Source organism: Lethenteron reissneri, chromosome 21 (assembly GCF_015708825.2).
Source record: "Lethenteron reissneri isolate LAM-NWPU_2019-01 chromosome 21, ASM1570882v1, whole genome shotgun sequence".
Lineage (NCBI taxonomy): Eukaryota > Metazoa > Chordata > Hyperoartia > Petromyzontiformes > Petromyzontidae > Lethenteron > Lethenteron reissneri.
The window spans coordinates 12,382,492-12,405,287 of record NC_083799.1 but is presented as its reverse complement, the minus strand read 5'-3'; the positions used below and the strand labels follow the sequence as shown (position 1 = coordinate 12,405,287).

Genomic DNA, 22,796 nt, shown 5'->3' with positions numbered 1-22,796 from the left:
CTTTCTCTTGCCGGTCATCTTAGTCAAGTCAACTCATTGGCACATGGCCAGCGAGCCTTCGACAGACACTTCACGTGGCCTCGAAGTGCACCTTGCCTGGCACATGCGCCGTGGTGGGGTCCACGCCACTTAGCGGCGAACGGGACCCTGTAGTTGTTGGTGACCTGTGTATGTGCTACGATGTCTTTGCTGTGCGCCTGTTGCGCCGTGTCTGCTGTGCTGTTCCTCGTGCTGTCCGTGCCGCTATCGCTTTGCCTTATTTGGCTGCAAGCCCCGCGCTTCGCAACTGAACCGAGATCGAAAACGCGACAGGGTTCGGTGCCGGTGATTCACTCAACCGGTAATTAGCTGAATTGGTAAGATTCTGGGTCACGATTAAAGAATCGATTAATGTGATTTCTATCGGACTCTGATAACTATGCTAACGTAACGTAAGGCGCCGTGGTGGCTATGAGATGTTACCTTCCTCGCCTGGTATGCAGGAGGTCGTGGGTTCGATCCCGACCATGAAGCCTGCTGTAAATTTGGAGTTTGCAGTGTCTCTCTCTCCCCGTGGTGGCGTGGATTTTTCTCCAGGTCCTCCGCTTTTTTCCCCTCCACGTTTAGAATCAACATCCACGCGTTTAGAGTATTTGGCCAATATAAGTTTGCACGTGATAAACCGTTTCGTTGAGCAATAATTTCTGATGGCCGGTTCGCTTCTGAAAGAGAGCTATAGAGTATCAAGATAAAATAATAAATTAAATGAAATACTAATTTATTATTTTATCTTGATACGTGGCTTTACTGAAAGAACCAAAGAATAATTCCTGCAGTCACGAAAGCTCCAAATTAAGTTAGAGCTATAGAGGTCAATCGGCCTTACCCGTTCAAATTAAAATCGTCGAGTTCATAGTTTTTTATACATCAGGAGCTCACAACTGAGTCTCACGACCTTTCCCATGGAGGATCTCGCTCGCGTCCTTCTGTGGGAAGTCGACCCGCGGGCGCGATCTGGACGGGGGGAACGTCTGTGCCCTGCAGTGGGTGTTTTTGATATCGCACGCTTGGAGGCGAAAGTGTTAGTGGATCGCGGACGGATTTATTAAAATTCGCAAACCCCCGTGGGCTGCTACTACGCGGCCACGTGACGGCAGCGGAATCGCATTGTGGACCGCGAACCCGTCTGCGCGGACCTCGTGTGAGTCGCGGCATTATTGGGGTCATCATGTTTCCTGCCACGTGGAGCAAACCGGCATTGTCTCAAACATCCCAGTGCCGGACCGTCCAGAGAAAGAGCCACGCGATTGAGTGAAACTCTCCTGAATCAATATCACCATTGGCAGTACTCACTGACACTATTTGCGTACGGTCGAGAGGGTGTTTGGTCTACTCTTCTACGCAGGCCAACGCGAGACCTGCCGGTCGACTCTGCCGTGGTGCACCCATTAACACGACCGTCGTGACACCAACAGGGCAGTTTCGCGCACGCGTAAATGTTCGCGCGCAGGGCGAAGCGCGCTTTGGAGAGAGAGAGAGAGAGAGCGAGAGAGATCGAGAGCAGAAGGAAGGCGATGACTCCGTCAGACGCCTTCTCGCCTCCCCTCGCCACCCCAAATAGGAATTCTCTGGACTCGACTCTCGACTTTGAGAAGTCCCAGACGCCAGGGATGTTTGCGTATCGCGTCTCGCCCACCAGCTCTCCGTCTGCGCTGCGCACTGCAGCAGCGCGTGGCGATCTCTAGCGTGGGCACGCCCTGCGATCTCGGCCTCGCTCCTCCTCTCTTTTTTACGATCAGTGGAAACAAGAAGATGCTCGGTGTAGTCGGCACTTTGCTTCGTTCATCATTTCCTTTTTTTTTACTTGGCTTTATGTAAACCCCCACCTCTCGCTCACTCTCTCGCTCACTCACTCGCTCGCTCACTTGCTTTTTTTTACGATCAGTGGAAACAAGAAGATGCTCGGTGTAGTCGGCACTTTGCTTCGTTAATCATTTCGTAATTTTTTTAAAGTAACTTTGCTTTATGTAAACCCCCACCTCTCGCTCACTCTCTCGCTCACTCACTCGCTCGCTCACTTTCTTTTTTTACGATCAGTGGAAACAAGAAGATGCTCGGTGTAGTCGGCACTTTGCTTCGTTCATCATTTCGTATTTTTTTTTTTACTTAGCTTTATGTAAACTCCCACCTCTCGCTCACTCTCTCGCTCACTCTCTCGGTCACTCTCTCTCTCGCTCGCTCGCGTCAGTGTCAGCCCTGTTCATATTTGCTGGGCTCGTGAGTAGCGTCGGCTCGTCTGAGACTTTATTTGACATTCGCATTCCATTTGGACCGCGCCTGTTCGAGGCTAAACTCGTAATTTCCCCTTCCGCTGTCGCCAGAATGGCGAGTTGCCTTCCACCTGCTGTCCGTGCTGTCTGTCGACTGCCTTCCCCTGTCTGTTAACTACCACGCTCAATGCCTCCCGCCCTCCTCCCTGCCCCCACACCTCTGCCTGTAACCCAACCGCCTCGTTCTTAAGACAGGTATAGTATATTTTCACGAGGTTTGGCTGGCTGCCGAGCTGCCTGGCTGACTGGGCGCTTGGAGGGAGGGAGGGACACGTCCAGAGGACATGCGCGTTGTTCGTCTCTCTTATATATACATCTTCTCGCGATTTCTTGCGCAGTGTCTTGTTACGCAGTCGCGTCTATTCGCTGTGTAAATCCACATCGTATTGCGCGTACAGGTCTGTGCATGCCGTTGTTTGTGTATGTAGGCAGTGCCTGTTAACAGGTCCCTGCGGGGTGGGCTGGTAGGAACGAACAAATACGATACGAAGGGAGAGTTTGAGGCCAAGTTCTAGGCTTTAGGCCTAGCTGTAGGCTTTAGGCCGCTGTGAGTTAATTTTTTATTTAAATGTTTTAATTAAAAACTATCTCAGGGAATTCTCAGGGAATGTTACACTTGTTTAGCCAGGAAAGCCTCACTGAGTCTAAAGTTTTTTGTAGGGTCCTGCCAAGTGTTTGCAGTAGGGGGCGATGTTGCTACACCTAATCGGACATCGGACGGACGGACGGACGATATAATCTATTGTAGGCTGGTTCACTTCGTTCCTACCAGTATAATCCGCTGTTGAACCTCGGGTGTCCGTGGAAAGCAGAGGCTTGTGGGTAGAAATCGTCGGCGCAGAGCGACCCGCACGCTCAAAGGCTCGCCCCTTCCTCGTGCCCCTGGATCTTCCCGTCCGTGGGAGACATCCCACCTGGCTCCTCGAATCCCAGACTCGGCTTGGTGACGAGTACCAATTGCCCTTGCCGTTTTAGCCCAGGCACGGTGCGATGGCGATGTGGTTAGAGCACTGCACGATGAACCCAGCTTTTCCGGGAGTTCAATTCCTGCTCGAGGCCAACTAACTAAACTAGCATCATTGTGCAAGTGACAATAACCCTGAAATCTGAGCCCGTTCTGATGTATGGTCAAACGAAGTACGTTCAAACGACACCGCGTGGGGCAATGCCTTCATCAAGCCGTGGTTCTATTGAGGGGCTGTATTGCAGTGCGGGTTGTGTGTGTGTTTATTTGCGCGTGTTGGGAGCAGTCGTGTAGCTGTTAGCGCACTGCGCTACGACCCCGGCAGTACGAGTTCGATTGCCGCTCAACGCCAATAAGAGCGACGATAATCTGAATCGGTAATGGGCATCCCCTAGGTCGACTCAGCCTCAAATGAGTACCTGATGCGCTGTGTAAACATCACCACTGGGGAGGACAAAGGCGGCCGGGCGTGGCGTTGGCCACCTTGTGCGCCGTGCCGGCCTTCATAGGTGCTACTCACTAACAGCACTTGCCCCAATAGTCTGTGTCGGGCTATACGGGGGATCTTTGTCTTTGTTTGAAGCACAAAGTGTAATTGGCTCGCAACGCTGTGCTACGAACCCGGGGAACCGCGAGCTCAGTGCCCATCAGCGTTGAATATCTGAACCGGCCCTGGGTTTTCACGAAGGTCGACTCAGCCTTAAACGAATACCTGGTGTGGTGGGAGGTGCGTAAACATTACAACAGCGGTCGGCTCGAGCGTGACATCTCCTACTTGCCACCCCCCCCCTCCTCGTGTGTCGTGCCCAGCCTTCACAGATGCTCGCTCAAGGCAACTTGCTCCAACAAGTCTGTGAAGGCTATAGGGTGGTGCTTATGGTGGTTATGGTGGTTATGGTGGTGGTGGGGGGTCTTTACCTTTGTCTTTATGCATTACGCAATGCACGTTTGTTCCTCCAAAAATACATAAAGCATCGAAGGGAACCGAGAAGCGACTTTCACGATCGAGCACGCCACCACTCTCTGCCACCGACCGTTTGGTCTCCCACGAAGCTCATGGTCCACCCTAAACCACACGCTTGTCGCCAATATTCAAATATGGTCAAAATGCCCCCCCCCCCCCCCAATAAATATATTGCTAAAAAAAATTGCTATGCTATGTAAATAAAAACAATAATTTGCTAAACCTTGGCCACAATATCTGGACTTGTCTTCATATAAATCAATGCGTAGATTTATGTTTATATGATTGTGGTTGTACTTTATTAATCCCTAATCTCTGCCATTACATACAATAAAACAAGAAATGGTAAAATAAAAAAGTAAAAACAGAGCAATGTAATACAATACACTATTAGACATTGATGTAAAAAAAGTCCATCCCATGTATTAGTGAATTTTTTTATATTTTAGACAGAAAAATGTTCAACTTAGATATTTTTACGGGTTGGGACCCCCAGACACCCTAGAAGATTTGGTCCCCGCCAATGTTGACTCCATGGCTACGGCTACGGCCTTGCTTGTCGCACAAACGGAACATGTAAAACCCTCCAGCGGTGTGCGACTGCGGTCACCCAGAGCAGAGACCGTGCAACGCGTGACGACGCAATGCCCCGATCCACAAACACCGAGGAGGTGACGTCACAGCGACGATACGCTCCGCCTGCTACAACTCCTGACGCGGCCGTCTTCTGGCTTGAGACCGCCTGCACGTGACAGTGCGAGTCGTTTGCTGTGCACCTAACAGCAGCAGCAGCAGCAGCCGTACGTAAGAAGAAGACGGAGAAGAGCGATCGTCCACGCTTCGCCGCACACCGGTGTCGCCATCGGGCGTCTTCGATTGGGAGCGGGAAGATTGTGGAGGGGGGGGCTGGAGGGGGGGGTGGTGGGAGAGGGGGTGGTGGGAGAGGGGGGTGGTGGGAGAGGGGCGGGGTGGGAGAGGTGGGTGGTGGGAGGGGGGGGAGAGGTGGGGTGGAGGGAGAGGGGCGGGGTGGGAGAGGTGGGGTGGTGGGAGAGGGGTGGGGTGGGAGAGGGGGGGTGGTGGGAGAGGGGTGGGGTGGGAGAGGGGGGGTGGTGGGAGAGGGGCGGGGTGGGAGAGGGGGGTGGTGGGAGAGGGGCGGGGTGGGAGAGGGAGGGTCGCGGGAGAGGGGGGGGTGGTGGGAGAGGGGCGGGGTGGGAGAGGTGGGTGGTGGGAGGGGGGGGAGAGGTGGGGTGGAGGGAGAGGGGCGGGGTGGGAGAGGTGGGGTGGTGGGAGAGGGGTGGGGTGGGAGAGGGGGGGTGGTGGGAGAGGGGTGGGGTGGGAGAGGGGGGTGGTGGGAGGGGGGGGAGAGGTGGGGTGGGAGAGGTGGGGTGGGAGAAGGGGGGGGGGGTAGAGTGGGATGGTGGTATTGGGGGGGTTAGTGGGAGAGGGGGGTTTGGTGGGAAAGGGGGAGGTGGTGGGAGAGGGAGGGTGGGAGAGGGGGGTGGCTGGAGAGGGGCGGGAGAGAGGAGGGGTAGAGGGGGGTGGCTGGAGACGGGGGGTAGGAGAGGGGCAGGGTGGCGGGAGGGGGGGAGGGGAGTGGGAAGAGGGGGGAGTGGGACGAGGGGGGAGTGGGAAGAAAGGGGGGTGCTGGGAAAGGGGGGGGTGTCGTTAGTTCCGTTTAGCATACAAAGAATAAGAATTAGACACTTTTTCATGTTTTGTCTTTCACCAAAGTAGTTTAGAGGGCCGCATCACACACGCAGAGAGGGCTACGTGTACACAAACAAAGCAGGTATACAGCAGGTTACAAACAAATTAGGACTTCCATAATATAGAAGTTTGTTTGGAGTTAGATCGCGTCAAAATGAATGTGTCGTTAAACCCGCCACCACCCGACACAGCCAATTAGTAAGGTTGGTCGCGTAAACCAATTGGGAACTATGTCAGCACCACCGGTGTGTGTTGGAGAGTAAACACACAACATGAACAACTCGAGTACTGTGAAGTTTCGTTCGTGATTACAACAACCAGCTTCATCAGGCGACGAGCCGAAATGTGAAGAAGTCCTCCTCTTCCGGTCTTTAATCGAACAATGGTGATGTATCTACACCATTGGAACATCATTTGCCAGTAAAAAATATGATAATTGGTTTTTTACCCTTCTATCTGGCAACAAAACTGAAAACTTTTTTTGCATTATGGCTGCAGGTATTGTGGTCTATGCAAACATGACTCCTTGTAAAAAAAAGGTGTCAGTTTTGTTGCCAGATAGAAGAGTAAAAAAAACAATTCTCATATTTTTTTACTGGCAAATGAGGTTCCAATGGTGTAAATGCTTTATCCCGAGCTCTCATACTCTGATGGTGCATTGTCTTTGAGTTGTGCGCCTTTTGGCGTCATCTGGTCCAACCCATGTGAGACTAGGCTCTAAGGAAAGATGTCTAGGGTGTGGACCAATCAACTTCAATGACAGTGCATATATCATCAGAGTTATGTTTTTTGTTTGCATTATGACTGCAGGTATTGTGGTCTATGCAAACATGACTCCTTGTATAAAAAAAGGTGTCAGTTTTGTTGCCAGATAGAAGGGTAAAAAAACAATTATCAATGGTGATGTAATCAATGTTAGCCAAGCATGTGCGAAGACCAGAGGGGGGGGGGGTTATTGTAGTTATAGTTTAACTGCGTTTTGCTAATTGCCTTTGAATCTCTGCATCTTTTTAAATCCTTTATATTAAGTTCACTTGCTTGCTTGCTTGCGCGCTTACGACCGTGCAAATCTTTCGGTCGTTTTTTTAACCCACTTCCCGTGATCCAATCGAGCTGACATTTTGCACACAGACTCGTTGTGCGTGACAATTTATTTTCGTAAAAAATGTTTTCCAAAATTTTCAACATTTTAGGATTTTTTTTATATTTAATTACCAATTGCTTAATGGTGGCAGGCAATCATCTGACCCATAGGTGGCAGCCATCTCAAGCCAGAGGACGAGAGGACTCTAGCCGCCCGTTTCAAAGACCAATGTGAGCTGGGTTGTGGCCCATATAAAGGATTTATAGTGAAAAACTTTGTTTTTACGGGTTACTTTTTTTTGGTTTCGTTTAATTCAACCTATCGTGAACGAAACTAAATCACCAGCAATGCTGTTGTTGTTCTCTGCGCTTTGTTGCACCACGAACGACGGCGGCGTCGAGCGGGCAGAGCGGTTTCGTCTTAAAAGGCGCGGAGGATCGAGTGTGATCTCGGAAGCTAAGCAAGACGGAGCCTGGTTAGTGGCTGCATTATTGACCACTGGGGCTTGCCAGGCATTGTAGATGTGGGTTGGGCGGCGAGGTGTGGCCAAGAGATGGCGGCGGCGGTGGTGGTGGTGGGATTAGCCGTGGCTGGGAATCGAACTTAGGTTGCCGTGTTCATAACACGGTTTGCTAACCACTGCGCCACCGCTCCACTCCAAATTAGCAATGGCGATGATGATTATCACAGTGGCCTAATCGCCCTGCCTGTGCGCAATTGCGTTTTATCTCAGAAATCTAAGCGGGTTTTGAGCCTTGTTAGTGGCTGCGGCTTGCCAGGTGTTGTAGGCGTGGGGTGTCCAGGTGTGGCCGGGACACGGTGGTGTTTAGGGTCACTCCTCTCGTATCTATGGGAGGTTTTCCCCAGGGATATTCGGTTTCCTGCTACGGTGGCGAGATGTTAACTACCTCGCCTGGTATACAGGAGGTTGTGGGTTCGATCCCGGCCCTAACGTCTTTATATTTGGAGTTTGCGTGTTCTCCCCGTGGTCGTGTGGATTCCTTTCACGTTTAGAGGCATGCGTTTAGAATATTTGGTTGTTGTAAGTGTCCACACGTGCTTGCGAAAAAAGATACACTAACGGAAATTGACCTTTGGGAGGCCGGATATTGATTACGTGATCATAACTCTCCAAAGAGCAGGCGCAGCATTAACATTCGACGTAAGCTGACACGGACACGTTAATACGGACACGGTACTGCTGTACACGCGTTTACGTAATGCATTGCCTCAGCTAGAGAATCAAGTCAACGTTAAACATTGACGGTGACAAGTGCAGTCGAGAATCAATCATGAGCCATGACACCGAGACGACCGCCCCGGATTATCCCGTATCGGGTGATGCGTGCGTGCGATTCACCGCTAATTTGAATTTCAAGCCAATATTTGATGATGATGATGACGACGACGATGATGCTACTTGTGACGATGCTGGAAGTGCAAATAATGATGCCGGTGATGATAATGGACTGTGGGTTGTATGAGTCTATGGGTTTATGTGTGAGTCTATGGGTTTGTGTGTGATTGTATCAGTTGATGTGTGAGTCTATGAGTGTATGTGTGCGTGTATGGATTTATGTGTGAGTCTATGGGTTTATATTTGAGTCTATGAGTCCATGTTTGAGTCTATGATTTTATGTGTGAGTATATGGCGCCCTGTGTGTTTGTACGGATCTCTATATGAGTATGTGCGTATATGGGTCTCTATGCGAGTATGTGGGTTTCTATGTGAGTGTGTATCTCTGTGCGAGTCTGTGGGTCTTTATGTGAGCGTATGGGTGCGAGTGTGTGTGTCTCTGTGTGGAGTGTGTGGGTCGCTGTGTGAGTATGTGGGTTTCTATGTGAGTGTGTATCTCTGTGTGAGTCTGCGGGTCTTAATGTGAGTGTATGGGTGCGAGTGTGTGTGTCTCTGTGTGGGAGTGCGTGGGTCTCCGTGTGAGAAAGCGCTGATGATGAATCCACTGCGTGTGCATTCCACGACTCGTTGAACCCACAGGCAACGCGTTGCTATCACCCGGGGGAGCTGAAACGCCGGCGTGGACTTTGTAGCCGCTTCTCTGGCCGTGTCTCGTTGCCCCGCGCCCTTGCTCCCACGCACAGCACACGTCCAAGCCCCTTTGCCAATCCACTGCTGGGGCAGTTCGACTTCCAACGCCGTGCGGGACGTGGAGGGCTCATATGACCATACTTCACCACGCTGGTCAATGGGAGTCTTGGGGGTTCCCGTCGCACCTCTCGTCACAAACCCCCTTCCACCACCCCGCGAGAAGCAAATAATCCAATCAGCGGAGAGCTCCAACTCTTTGGAGTCCCGGCCTCAAGCACGGAACTCAATAAATAAATGCGGGTTTTGCGAACATGGGGAGCGTAGAATCACAGAATATCAATGGGGGCAAGCTGCACGGTACTCTGCTGTCCACAGCGTCGGCCGGCAGCGTTGTGCCAATGAGAGCGGTGCTATTGCAAGACCCCCGGGGTCACTGTCGCGGCCCCTGGTGGCATCTCGTGCGGCTCCCCATCATCGTGCTGCTGTCAAACCCCCCAATGGTGTCAAACGTGCAGCGGCCCTCACCAACGATGATGTCTCGTTGGCGAAAGTGGGCCCCCCCCTCTGAAAACTAGTGAACAACACCGCATTAGTAGAGACTCGCGTTTGTCAAGTGAAGTTTAATTCGCATGGAAACTTTGAATTAAGTGGACATGGTTGATGCTTGCTTGATGTACTGGACAAGTTAGCAAATTAATTCCTGCACCCTATGCGTCTTTCGGGAAGAATCGGGTGCACTCGCCCACGCTCAGTAATGGATCTGGCCAAACATTCCCAGTGCAGGACCCTCCTGAACAGTGTCCTTCCAGGAGGCGTCTTCACTCAGTGGGACGTCATTGGTTCTCGTCTGCTGCCCCTATTGCTCGCTACCCCCCCCACCCTCTGCGTCTCCCAGCCACCGTTAAACTCCGGCTCAAGACCCGCATCATCTCTTCTGACTACAGCAGTGCCTGACCCTCTCTAAAAAAGTGAAAATGCCTGCCCACTGTTTTCGTACAGGGTCTTGAGATGCAGTGTCATTTATACGCTACATACATTCCACAGTTTGATTTGTAACTGAAAATTGCAGCTTTTACATTAGTATCAAGCCCGTGAATGACACATATCAACACATATCAACATAATCGGTTTTTTTAGACTGGAGGAATCCAATGAGCCTTGATTCCTCTTACTCACACATCTCACGTCACTCATACGCTGTGTTTACCAGCTGCTGTTATTGGGAAGGCCTGTGATGACAATGCCTGCAATGCGCCCCATCTCTTCAGATGTCGGAAGCTAAGCTGGCTTGAGCCTGGTGATCGCCATACATTATGAACACGTGGTGTAGGCGGTGATGGCTGACTGCCTGTGATCCAGCACTGTGGAGGAAGCAGCGAGGGTTGGTGGATTACCGCACTGATGGTGTGAAACTCCCTTCCCGTGGACATCGAGGAGGAGCCGTTCCCAGGCTCTCCAGGAGAAGGCCGTACAGCGAGTGGACTAATCGCCACATGTTTCCATCTGTACGGGGATAGAGTTTTGCTCCGTCGCGCGCACATGCGTTTTCTCCAGGTGCTCCGGTTTCATCCCCCACGTGTATAACAAACACTCATCATCGTTATTGGAGTGAAAACATATTTCATTAAAAAAAAATTGGCAGCAGGACCCTTTTTTTAAATAATAGTCCTACGACGAAGTGTGTCTCTCCTGGATAAATAAGTAAAACCAATAACAAGTAAAACCCTTAAAAACAAAGTTTTTCACTATAAATCCTTTATATGCGTGGCGGCTAGAGTCCTCTCGTCCTCTGGCTTGAGATGGCTGCCACCTATGGGTCAGATAATTGCATGGCAGCATTAAGCAATTGGTAATTAAATATAATATTTTTGTCCTAAAAAGTGTAAAATTTTGGAAAAAAATTTTCACGAACATTAATTGTCACGCACAACGAGTCTGTGTGAAAAATGTCAGCTGGATTGGATCACGGGAAGTGGGTTAAAAAACGACCGAAAGATTTGCACGGTCCTAAGCAAGCAAGCAAGTGAACTTAATATAAAGGATTTAAAAATGCTCCAACGTCTACGCGACCAGACTTCACCAACCCACGCGGAGCAAAGTGGTGAAGTATGGTCAAACATCCCCCGCGAGCCGCACGGCGTGGCGAGGCGCTGCGTACATTGGAGGCGACCGCTTCGTGAGTTGCAGGATTGCCGTGAAAACGGGCTCGCAATTTAGACTCCCTCGATATCAACGCAAATCGCCATCGTAAAACGCCGAGGGTAAATCACGCGCTCGGTTCTGCTGAACACATCGCTTCCCCGCCTGGCAGCTGCTGTTCTTCGGGAAGATTTACGCGGTTGGCTACGTACGGTGCGAAAGAAGTTCTACGTGCATACACACAGGGGAGGGGTGCGGAATGAGGGGTGCCTGGAGGCGGTGACCATGTGTGCTGTTACAAGCTTCCAATAATAACTCCTAACAACCACGACTGCACATTTCGACTTAAAGCTTTCGTGACTGCAGGGATTCATCTTCTTGGTTCTTTCGGTAAAGTCACGTATAAGGGAAGTAATAAAATAATTAAAAATAAAACATAATAAAATAATTCTCACGACGTTTCGGCCACAACGCAACCAAGAAGATACGACTGCACATTTAATGATGGCGCTGTGTGTTGCTGGCCGCTTGACGTTTTGTCCCCCCCCCCACCCCCTCCGCCCCCCCTCCGCCTCCTCCGCCCCCCTTCCGCCCCCCCCTCCACCCCCCCTCCGCCCCCTTTGCCCCACAGGCTGCCCTGGAGAGTGGGACCGATTGATATGCCTGCCGCCAGCAGCGCTGGGCGAGTCGGTGAACCTCACTTGCCCCGACATCCCCATCTTCACAAAGAGGGGTGCGGCGCGCATGAGGTTACCACTACGTCCCGGTTCGTCCGGGACAGTCCCCCCCCCCGGTGGCTTCAGAAAGACTGCTGCTACCTTCCCCCGACGAAGATCTGTTTTGAAAGTCAAGATTTTGTCGCCGGTTCTAATACGTCTGGCTCCATCCATAGTCGACTCACGAAGCGGGCTAAAGGGTGGGGCTATCCGAACAGTGGGCGGAGTTACCTGGGTGGGCGGGGCTACTTGGGTGGGCGGGGTTACCTGTATGGGCGGGGCTACTTGAGTAGTGGGCGGGGCTACCTGGGTAATGGGCGGGGCTACCAGGGTAATGGGCGGGGCTACCCGGGTAATGGGCGGGGCTACCTGGGTAATGGGCGGGGCTACCTGGGTAGTGGGAGGGGCTACCTGGGTAGTGGGCGGGGCTACCTGGGTAGTGGGCGGGGCTACCTGGGTAGTGGGCGGGGCTACCTGCGTAGTGGGCGGGGCTACCTGCGTAGTGGGCGGGGCTACCTGGGTAGTGGGTGGGGCTACCTGGGTAGTGGGCGGGGCTACCTGCGTAGTGGGCGGGGCTACCTGGGTAGTGGGCGGGGCTACCTGGGTAGTGGGCGGGGCTACCTGCGTAGTGGGCGGGGCTACCTGCGTAGTGGGCGGGGCTACCTGGGTAGTGGGTGGGGCTACCTGGGTAGTGGGTGGGGCTACCTGGGTAGTGGGAGGGGCTACCTGGGTAGTGGGAGGGGCTACCTGGGTAGTGGGCGGGGCTACCCGGGTAGTGGGTGGGGCTACCTGGGTAGTGGGAGGGGCTACCTGGGTAGTGGGCGGGGCTACCTGGGTAGTGGGCGGGGCTACCTGGGTAGTGGGAGGGGCTACCTGGGTAGTGGGCGGGGCTACCCGGGTAGTGGGTGGGGCTACCTGGGTAGTGGGAGGGGCTACCTGCGTAGTGGGCGGGGCTACCTGGGTAGTGGGCGGGGCTACCCGGGTAGTGGGCGGGGCTACCTGGTTAGTGGGCGGGGCTACCTGCGTAGTGGGCGGGGCTACCTGGGTAGTGGGTGGGGCTACCTGGGTAGTGGGAGGGGCTACCTGGGTAGTGGGTGGGGCTACCTGGGTAGTGGGTGGGGCTACCTGGGTAGTGGGAGGGGCTACCTGAGTAGTGGGCGGGGCTACCTGGGTAGTGGGCGGGGCTACCTGGGTAGTGGGTGGGGCTACCTGGGTAGTGGGAGGGGCTACATGGGTAGTGGGCGGGGCTACCCGGGTAGTGGGTGGGGCTACCTGGGTAGTGGGAGGGGCTACCTGCGTAGTGGGCGGGGCTACCCGGGTAGTGGGTGGGGCTACCTGGGTAGTGGGAGGGGCTACCTGGGTAGTGGGCGGGGCTACCCGGGTAGTGGGTGGGGCTACCTGGGTAGTGGGAGGGGCTACCTGAGTAGTGGGCGGGGCTACCTGGGTAGTGGGAGGGGCTACCTGAGTAGTGGGTGGGGCTACCTGGGTAGTGGGAGGGGCTACCCGGGTAGTGGGTGGGGCTACCTGGGTAGTGGGAGGGGCTACCTGGGTAGTGGGCGGGGCTACCTGCGTAGTGGGAGGGGCTACCTGGGTAGTGGGAGGGGCTACCCGGGTAGTGGGAGGGGCTACCTGGGTAGTGGGAGGGGCTACCTGGGTAGTGGGAGGGGCTACCTGGGTAGTGGGAGGGGCTACCTGAGTAGTGGGTGGGGCTACTTGGGTAGTGGGCGGGGCTACCTGGGTAGTGGGAGGGGCTACCTGGGTAGTGGGAGGGGCTACCCGGGTAATGGGTGGGGCTACCTGGGTAATGGGTGGGGCTACCTGGGTAGTGGGAGGGGCTGCCCGCCCACCTCATGATGAGCCTCCAAGAAACGTGGCGGCAGGCTTAGTTGAGCAGCCATTTCGCATGCCTCCAGTTATTTGTGGGTAACAAACTCCACCTGTGCATTTCCTCCCCAGCCTCCAGACACGAACCGACACTGCGAGCTTGATCTGTCACCACGGTTCGATTAGCTATGATGTCCTCAGACGCCCCCCCCCACCCCTCCACCCACCCACCCGCACCCTCCCTCATCCATCCTACCCTCCACAGCACAAAGTCAATTAATCAGACCAGAAATTGGTACCGCCCGCCTGAGGTGGCAAAACGTTAGTGCTCCTGCTTTAATATTGCCATTAAAAATGCATTACTGAATGTAATGCCTTTTCAGTAAATCATCGGTAGCAGCAGCAGCAGCAGTTTTGTCATCAATATTATCAGTAGCAGTTTCATCATCAACAACAACAGCATTATCAGCAGCAGCAGCAGCTACACTAAGGAAACAAATGTGGCCTATGGGTGGCCCTGACCACACCAACCCTAAAGGACCTTGTCAGCCTTAATCATCATCAGAATCATCAATCATCATCATTAGACGCTGCCTATCCACTGCTGGGTGAAGTAAGGCCTCTTCGCACGCGCTCGCCATCACTCACGGCCTCATGAAGCCACAATCCATCTCGCTCCTGCGCGACAGCTGATCCGATTGCTCCATCTCCGATGCTGTCGTACCCTCTTGGGCATTCAGTAGCCTCCACAAGTAAATCTCATCTCGGGTTCATCATCACGATCCATTTGTTTCCACGTTCCTCTCTGTATTGTGGCAGTGTGCTCAAGTAGTGCCACCTTGTTCTGGCAACAATCGCTTAAGTCGTCGTCGTCAAGCGATTCTCTGTTAAGTCTTCCTCTCTTTCCAGTTCCTTGTATTTTTCCGAACAGCACACGTTTAATTATCCTGTTGTTGTCCATCCGACACATGTGTCCAAATAGTGCCAGTTTCCTTCCCATCACTGCCTGCATCACCAGCTCTTCTTCTGTATGCAACCTTTTTTATGCTTCTACGTTGGTCACTCTTTGGGTCCAGCTTAGATGCAGTATCCTTCTGTAGCAATGCATCTAAGGTTAGAGACCTTTAAAGCAAGAAGAAGAAGAAGAAAAACAATACAAGGCGCTAAGATGTGCAAGATCAGTTATCAACTCAACATTGACCACCAAAGCAGAAAACTCACGAAACACTCTAACCTACCCGCTCCCCCACTCCCTCTCCTAAACGTCCCCCGCCACTCGTCATTCATGACCAAGTCACCCTGAACGTGACTCTCTCAAGCTTAGCAGGTTGGAGCCTGGTGAACACTTGGATGAGAGAAGAGACTATCAGGGAATACCACGTGTTGTAGGTCAGCGCTGCCGGGTTCAAGCATAGGAAGTCGCAGCATAGCAAGGTCGGTTCGTGAGCTCCGTCCAAACAGAACTTGTTATTCAAGTGACACCTCCCCCTCCCCCCCCCCGAATGCACCGTGGCTTTTTTTTCCTCCCACACGAAGCCAAACCCCCTCGCTTTTTTCTACGGAACAGGCCAAACATCGCAATGCGGGAGGACTCTCCTGACTAAACGAGTCTTGAGACTTTGCCGCGTATACGAAACGCAATAGCAATTACAACGTTAAAGTCCTCTTTGAACGCGTTCTGTGCGCTACTGGAATTGCGCGCTTAGCTTCCCCGTGGGATGAGTGTTTTACTCAGCTCTTCGTGAGCAATCGAATGGGGGAGGCTCGTGGTTGAACGTGGGACGTTATCCCTGCGCGTTTTGGCAGCGGCATCTGAGCATGGAATGGTCGCGCCAGAGGTCGCAAACGGGTTTTGATTCCTTACCCATACCCGTACCCGGCCGCACCAGGGTCGCAAACGGGTACCCGTACCCGGCCGTACCCGTACCCTCCCGATGACGATCGCTTGTGTTGTTATCGAAACGTCTTTTTTTGTTTCTTTTTTATAAATTTGAACCTATCTACGTGACTTTACCGAAAGACCCAAATAATATTATCAGATACATGCAGAGTAAATGCACTGCTATTGGCTACATCAAGAAATTGGAACCGCTAAATACATGCCATCTGAGGGTGGTACCGACAAGTGAAACATTTGCGCTCGTGGGTGAGAGAGGTTGAGTGAACGCGGTGTGTCTATGATCAGATGCGAAGAGCGGTCACGTAGTGAGTGAATGGTTAGCGCACCGCTCTACTAATACGCAGTTCAATTCCCTCTCACAGCTAACATAGCTGCCAAATCGAGACTGTATCTGTGTGAGATTGTGTGCGAGTGTGGTTGTGTTTCCTCTTCTGTGTCTGTATGGGCCAGTGTGTGTGGGGGGTGTGTGGAGTGGTGACGCAGTGGTTAGCGTGCAGCACCACTAATCCAGCAAGCCCCAGTTCGATGTAAGCTCACGGCTAACTCCCAGTAACGATTATCCAAAACCGGTCCTGGGCCTCCCCTTAGGCCGACTCAGGCTGAAATGCCTACCTGAAGCAATGGGGGAAAACAAAGGCGGCCGGGCGTGGTATTGGTCACGCCCACCACCCTTCTCTTGTGTGCCGTGCGGGCCTTCATAGGTGCTGACTCGCTCAAAGCACTTGCCCCAACGGTCCGTTAAAGGCTATATACGGGGACGGGGGTCTTTGCCTTTGCTTTCCGCGCGCAGGTGTGGTGACGCACACGTGCACGCGCGACGGATGGGACGATCCGCAGCCATCCTACATCCACGCGTGCGGCTACGTCTTCCACAACGAGGAAGGGCCCGACCGGGTGAGTTCCCAGACTCTCACCCCCAGGTCCCTCCGTGGCAGAGCGCGAGAGAGAAAGAAAGAGAGAGTGAGCGCGTCACCATCGCGCGGGCATTGTCAGCCAGCCTCGCTGGCAACTCCTCGCGATGAATCGAAACCACGGACCCTGAATTGCCGACGCGGCCGCCGCAACGAGGACGTCCAATGTAGCTACGCAGTGCTGAGCCTGGTGGATATAATCGGATAGCAGGTGTTGTCGGTAGGGCCGTCCATTGGGTCGCTGTCATTGGGGCCGTTGAGTGGGCCCTGGGTGGGCAAGGGTGCAGTTGTTGAGTCTGTCATCCGTTGGTTGCTCCACTTCACAGCCGCAAGTGGAAGGCTGTCGTTTAGACTCCACAGTGGTTTAACATCCGTCCATACGCATCATTCTCTGCCTTCGTTATCTTTATTCAGCTCGGAGCACTCAATGTTGATGGCTTTATTTTGGTGATTTCGAAAAGTGTATTGGTTTAGCCATGTTTGTTTGTTGTAGTTTGTTGTAGTACAGAGTTAGACTGATGGCCTTAATCTAAGCTGTCTTGTGGTTGTTGTTGTTGTTTGACTTGCATCCCACTGAGATTTTTGCACACAGCGTTGGTGAACGGTGTTTTTTCTGCAATATTTTTGCTGTCTTTTCTTGGATTTTCTGTTTGCACTTAGTCACATATTCACTTTAAGATGTTTTTTGTTCATGTTTTTGTTTTTTGTTTGTTGCGGTTGCACCCGATTCAAGAGCTGAATGGCTCACAGGGCTATAACTAATAAATTAACTTGAACTTGAAATGAACTTGATGATGTTGACGATGTTGATGCTAATTGCAGATGCGCCAGTTGTTCGAGGTTTGTTGCGCCTAGTTTTAACGAGCCACGCAACTCGAGTTGAACTCGAGTTGCCACCTCGGTAGCGAAGGGGTCCCATATTCCATTTTTTTTATCGACCGCAACTATTTGGGCCGCGGTCCAAATGAATGATCTGACCTGGTTTGATTCCCCCCCCCCCCCCCGCACGTCGGGACTTGCGCCAAGCCAACATTTGTTAACAAAATGTGACCGTCACAGGTGCTGCAGGTGGCATGAACGTCGCATTTTACGTCTGGGTGTAAAATGCAACGTTTAATGTTGTCAGCTGGATTTATTTCCGGGCAACGCGCCCGTTGGCCCGTCTCAAAGAGTCAAACGAACCACCTGCACGAGCGTGGCAACGCCACGGGAATGTGTTACCAACTCGATTTGCATCTTTGCCCTTTGATTGATGGGAGACATTGAACCAAATCAGACCAACTCGAGTGGTCTCAGGTTAACTGTTGCACGAAAACTATGTAGTGATGCGCCCATAAAGACAAACACTGTGAGTGAGCACCTCACGAAGGCCGGCACTGTGCACGAGGGGGTGCCGTGCCATCATCACGCCCGACCGCCTTTGTCTCCCCAGTGGCGATGTTTACACTAGGGACTAATTGAGACTGATTGGATCTAAAGGAGGCCCAGGACCGGTTCAGATAATCGTTACGGGTCGCCGGGTTCGTCCCCCAGCGCGCTAACCGCTGCACTACTGCTCCCCCCACACACACAGCGAGACACCCAAGCAGACCTGCCGTGCGGGGAGGTGATGTGCGGTGAGGTGTGCGGCAGTGCGGTGTGGTGACGTGAGGTGTGTTTGTTTGTGTTCTTGTGTTCGCAGCAAACTGACTACATGACGCTGAAGACAGCGTACACTGTGGGCTACAGCTCATCCCTCACTTCTCTGGCCCTCGCCATGCTCATCCTCTGTCTCTTTCGGTAAGTGTCCATGAAAGTTGGGCAGCCCGCATCAGCATCATCAGCATCAGCAGCATCATCGGCATCATCATCATCAGCAGCATCAGCGTCATCAGCATCACCAGCATCATCGGCAGCTCGCTCCGGCCACAATACACTGATAATAACTCACGCAAAAAAACTTTCGGTAGCCAATTCCAGTTTCCCGTCAACTCGAGTCTTGGGAGAAATGAAGCCAACTTAGGCAACAACCTCGAGTCGACTCAAGTTGGCTGTCGATTTGTTGATTAAATGTGAGCGGAGGAGGGGTGCAAGGGCGGTTAGGGTCAGGTATCTTTGCACACGGTGCTTGCGACAGGTCAGATGCACACCGAGGCCACGTGAGGTGTCGAAGGCGCACGCTGATAGGTCACGGGACAGACCCAGGCGCCGTGGATTGACTGACTGAGATGACTGGCAGATGCATGGGCACAATGACAAAGATCCCCCGTATAGCCTGTTGGGGCAAGTGCTGTTAGCGAGCAGCACCTATGGAGGCCGGCACGGCACACGAGGGGGTGGGTGACCAGCACCACACCCGGCCGCCTTTGTCTCCCGAGTGGCGATGTTTACACACCGCACCAAGTACTCACAATCAAATACGAACGAGAGAGTTTGACAGTGCGTGTGCCTACTTGTGTGTGCATGTGCGTGTTTGTGCGCGCGTTCAGCAAGCTGCGCTGCACGCGCAACTACATCCACATGCACCTGTTCGCCTCGTTCATGCTGCGCGCCATCTTCGTGTTCATCAAGGACAGGGTCCTCTTCACGGGCGAAGCCATCGACAACTGCGCCCCTGCTCCGGTGAGCAGACGCGTTCTCCTCTCGCCACTCTACCCTCTACCCACTCTACCCTCTCCCCGCTTTCACGGCCCTCCGTGATTTCTGCGCTTTGAAACCGTCGACCCGAGTTGGATTCCCAACATCCGTGGAGAGTGATGTATGAATTTTCTCGGGTCTGCCAGAAGTCTACGGAGCCTTCAATGCGTAGCACGTGGTGTGGTGCGTAAACATCGGAAATAGGGAGACAAAGGCGGCCGGGCGGGCGTAGTGCTGCCCCCCCCCCCCCCCTCCTCGTGCGCCGTGCCCGGCTACTCGCAAACACCGCTTGCCCAAAAGTCTGCTCAGGACATACGGGACTTGGGGGGGGGGGGGGGGGTCTTTGTCTTGGAGACTCTGTGTGTAGGGAGCGGCGGTGCTCGTGAAAAGCGCTAGGACCGTGCGGGCCGCGCGGGAAGGGATCTGTGTCAGGCGCGGATGCGTGGAGAGCGATGTCGCCTTCTCTCGGGGGGGGGGGGGGGGGGGTGATTGTGTTTTGTTGAAAGCTTCCACGTGGTCGTCATGCTTTCATTAAAACGCAGCCACTGCTGCAGCCGTCTCGTTTCCCCGGGCCGAGTTGAATTCTCCCCCCAGGGCGCCCGCCTCTGCACGGGCGCTCGTTAAAGCGCATTCGTACCACACAAACGCCGCTATTTATTCCGTGCCGCCACGGAAGACGCGATCCATTAATCCCGTGTGCAGGCAATTGCGTCGTAAATTCACTTCCATGCACTTCGGCGTGCGTGCGTGCACGTGCGTGTGTTTGTGTGTTTAATTTTCGTTTGGGTACGCGTCAGTCCTGTTTAATGTCCCGCGGGGTTTATCGTTGAATCTCAATGTGATAATTAATCCAGGGGAAAGCGCAGATTAAGACATATGTTCCAGGGCGGTCCTGCATCGGGATGTTTGGTCCGTTTTTTTATATTAATAAAGAATGAGCCGTTTGCTTAGCGTGTGACGGAAACGGAGAAAACCGAAACACGCGAGGAAATGACACTCACAAGATCCGCACAGATGTGTTCACGAACCCCCCAATCTGCTGTACTGCCACCTATTGACCAGCTCCTTCCAATCCCAGAGAAAATGCAGTTGGCGATCCTCCGCCTAATCACACTCGGCGCACTATTTATCACGTGACACACACGCACACACACGCACATCACACTCGACGTCACGTGGGACCTTATTTACCAATCATAGGGCGCGTGCGGCGTGTAACGACTTAATTTGTGTTCGGACACGATTGGTAAAGGTGGAACATCTGGGAAATTCCACTACGAAGGTCTGCTCAGGGTGTTAGTGGGTTGCGCTCCACTGTTCCGTTGAGCGAATGACGTTCCTGCAAGAGCTCCCGGCAAGAGGAGAAAAACGTCGGGCCTCGCGCCGAATGACACGCGGTGTCAGGTCGGCCCACGCCTCGTCTTAGCCTCACAGCTGTCGGTTAAAAACAAACCCAAAAGAATACAATATTTAGATTTGACCAGGTAAGGCCCACTGAGCTGTATAGCTCTTGATGACGGAGACCGGCTGTGACGGTCCCACCTGATAACGGAGACTTGTGTTGCCTCCGAAACGTCGTGATTTTAATTTTTATTTTATTTTACTTTTATTAATTTCAATGTTTTACCTACGTGACTTTACCGAAAAAACCTAAGAATATGAATCCTTGCAGTCACGAAAGCTTCAAATCTAGAACTGTATAGCTCTTTTTCAGCAGCTGACCTGGCCACAGATTACACACAGCTCAACGAAGTGGGCTCAGTCGTGAACAATCCACGCGACCACGCGGAGAGAGACATGCACACTTCAAATGTTACTCGCGTCAGGGTCGGGATGGAATCCCACGTCCTCCTGAATATCAGACGAGGTAGTCAACGTCTCGCCACCGCGGCGGCGAGCCGTGGCTGTCACGTCATCTGGGAAGCCGTCCAGCCGAGAACGCATGTTGGGAAATGATCGGTTCAAGGGGTAATGAAGTTCGTTGCGAACGGAGGTTATGCTGTGTCAATATTGTATTGACATTCATAGTAAATGGTGCTGGCTGGCCCACGCGTGTGGCAATAGACTTTGTGTACAAGCACGTGCGTCCGTGTGTGTGTGTAGGTGTGATTAAGGTGCTCGCTAACAGAATTTGCCCCAACAATGTGTTATGGCTATAATGGGGGAGGGGGGGGGTGGTTTGTCTTCGTATGTTGGTGTTGCCCTGATTGGATGTGTGTATGACTGCCTTGGCGCGGTGTATAAACACCAGCACTGGGGAGACAAATGCGGTCGAGCGAACAGCACTCACCCCACCAGTCTGTCAAGGCTATACGGAGGATATTTGTCTTTGGATTTTTGGCGCCCCGAGTCCAGTTCCCGCTTGGACTGGCCTGCCTACATTCCATCCAGGGTCTAATCCAGGGGTCGGCAACCAAAATAACAAGAAGAGCCATTTCTTTCCAATTCGGTACAAAATTCAGTATTTCAAGAGCCGCAATGCATCTGAGTACATACTGTACATACGTACATATCGTCAAGAAGCAGCCCGTAAAGAGCCGAATGCGGCCCCGGAGCCGTAGGTTGCCGACCCCTGATCTAATCAGACTGGATTGTGCGAGGCGCTCACAGACGCTTGATGTATCTGGACACATTTCCTCCAGTGAGCTTCTTCGACAGGCGAGATTGCGTTGGCTGCGTCATGAAGCACGCATGCATGCCCAGGACGCTTCCAATTTGCTAAGCACTGTATGATCTGGAACATAGATGGACCGATTGATTACGGGAGGACCTCGGAATGAGTGCAGTTGCCTATGACTAGCACCAGCAATGCCAAGATCAGGCTCTGTGGAGGAGGGTGATGAAGGACATTCACTTGGCATTTGGAGGCAGCCACCGTCCAGCAACAATGGAAGGTGGAGGAGCGACGCTCACAACAACGAGCAGAGCGCCGGGCAGCTAAAATAAAGCAAGTTGGCACGGTACGTGGCACAGGTGATGCATCTGCCAGTCATCTCAGTCAGTCAACCCATGGCACCAGCTGAGTCTGTCCCGTGGCCTCGTGTCAGCGAGCCTTAGACACTTCACGTGGCCTCAAAGTGCACCTGGCCTGGCACAGGCGCCTTGATAGACGTCCCCACCACTTAGTGACGAATGGTGGCTATTGTTGTTGTTGTTGTGTGTCTTCCCTGACTGGGCATTGAACCCGGACCACGATGATTATAAGTGTTCTGAATTATAACCAAGTGCACCTAGCCTGGCACATACGCTGTGGTGATATCAAGGTAACTTAGTGACAAATGGTGGCTATTGTTGTTTCTGTGGGGAGCGGTAGTGCAGCTGCAGCACCCTAAGCAACATGCCAGGCCACCCAAATTCGATTCCCGCTCACGGCCAAAAGCAGCGACGATTACCTGAATCGGTCCTGGACCTCCCCTGGTTCTACTCAACCTCGAATGAGCACCACGTTGACGGTGTGTAGACATCGCCACTGGGGAGACAAAGACGGCCGGGCGTGGTGCTGCCCGCCCGCCCGCTCGGTGCTCGCTCACAGCACTTGCCCCGCCTGTCTGTAAAGGCTATACGGGTGAATATTTATCTTTGTATGTTGGTGTGGCCCTGATCGCACCTGGCTAT

The 22,796-nt window shown here is 53.0% G+C and overlaps 1 protein-coding gene across 3 annotated transcripts in view; it reads left to right on the top strand.

Moving 5' to 3' along the window:
* Nucleotides 1–22,796, top strand: part of LOC133345249 (vasoactive intestinal polypeptide receptor 1-like) — a 46,549-nt gene that overhangs the window by 4,616 nt on the left and 19,137 nt on the right. For 2 of the 3 annotated variants that reach the window (XM_061555842.1, XM_061555841.1), the window contains exons 3-6: nt 11,846–11,947; nt 16,445–16,548; nt 18,247–18,344; nt 19,034–19,166. In XM_061555842.1, coding sequence (XP_061411826.1) covers nt 11,846–11,947; nt 16,445–16,548; nt 18,247–18,344; nt 19,034–19,166 — 437 coding nt within the window. The remainder of the gene's footprint in view (nt 1–11,845; nt 11,948–16,444; nt 16,549–18,246; nt 18,345–19,033; nt 19,167–22,796) is intronic. The other variant, XM_061555843.1, reaches the window with a different exon arrangement.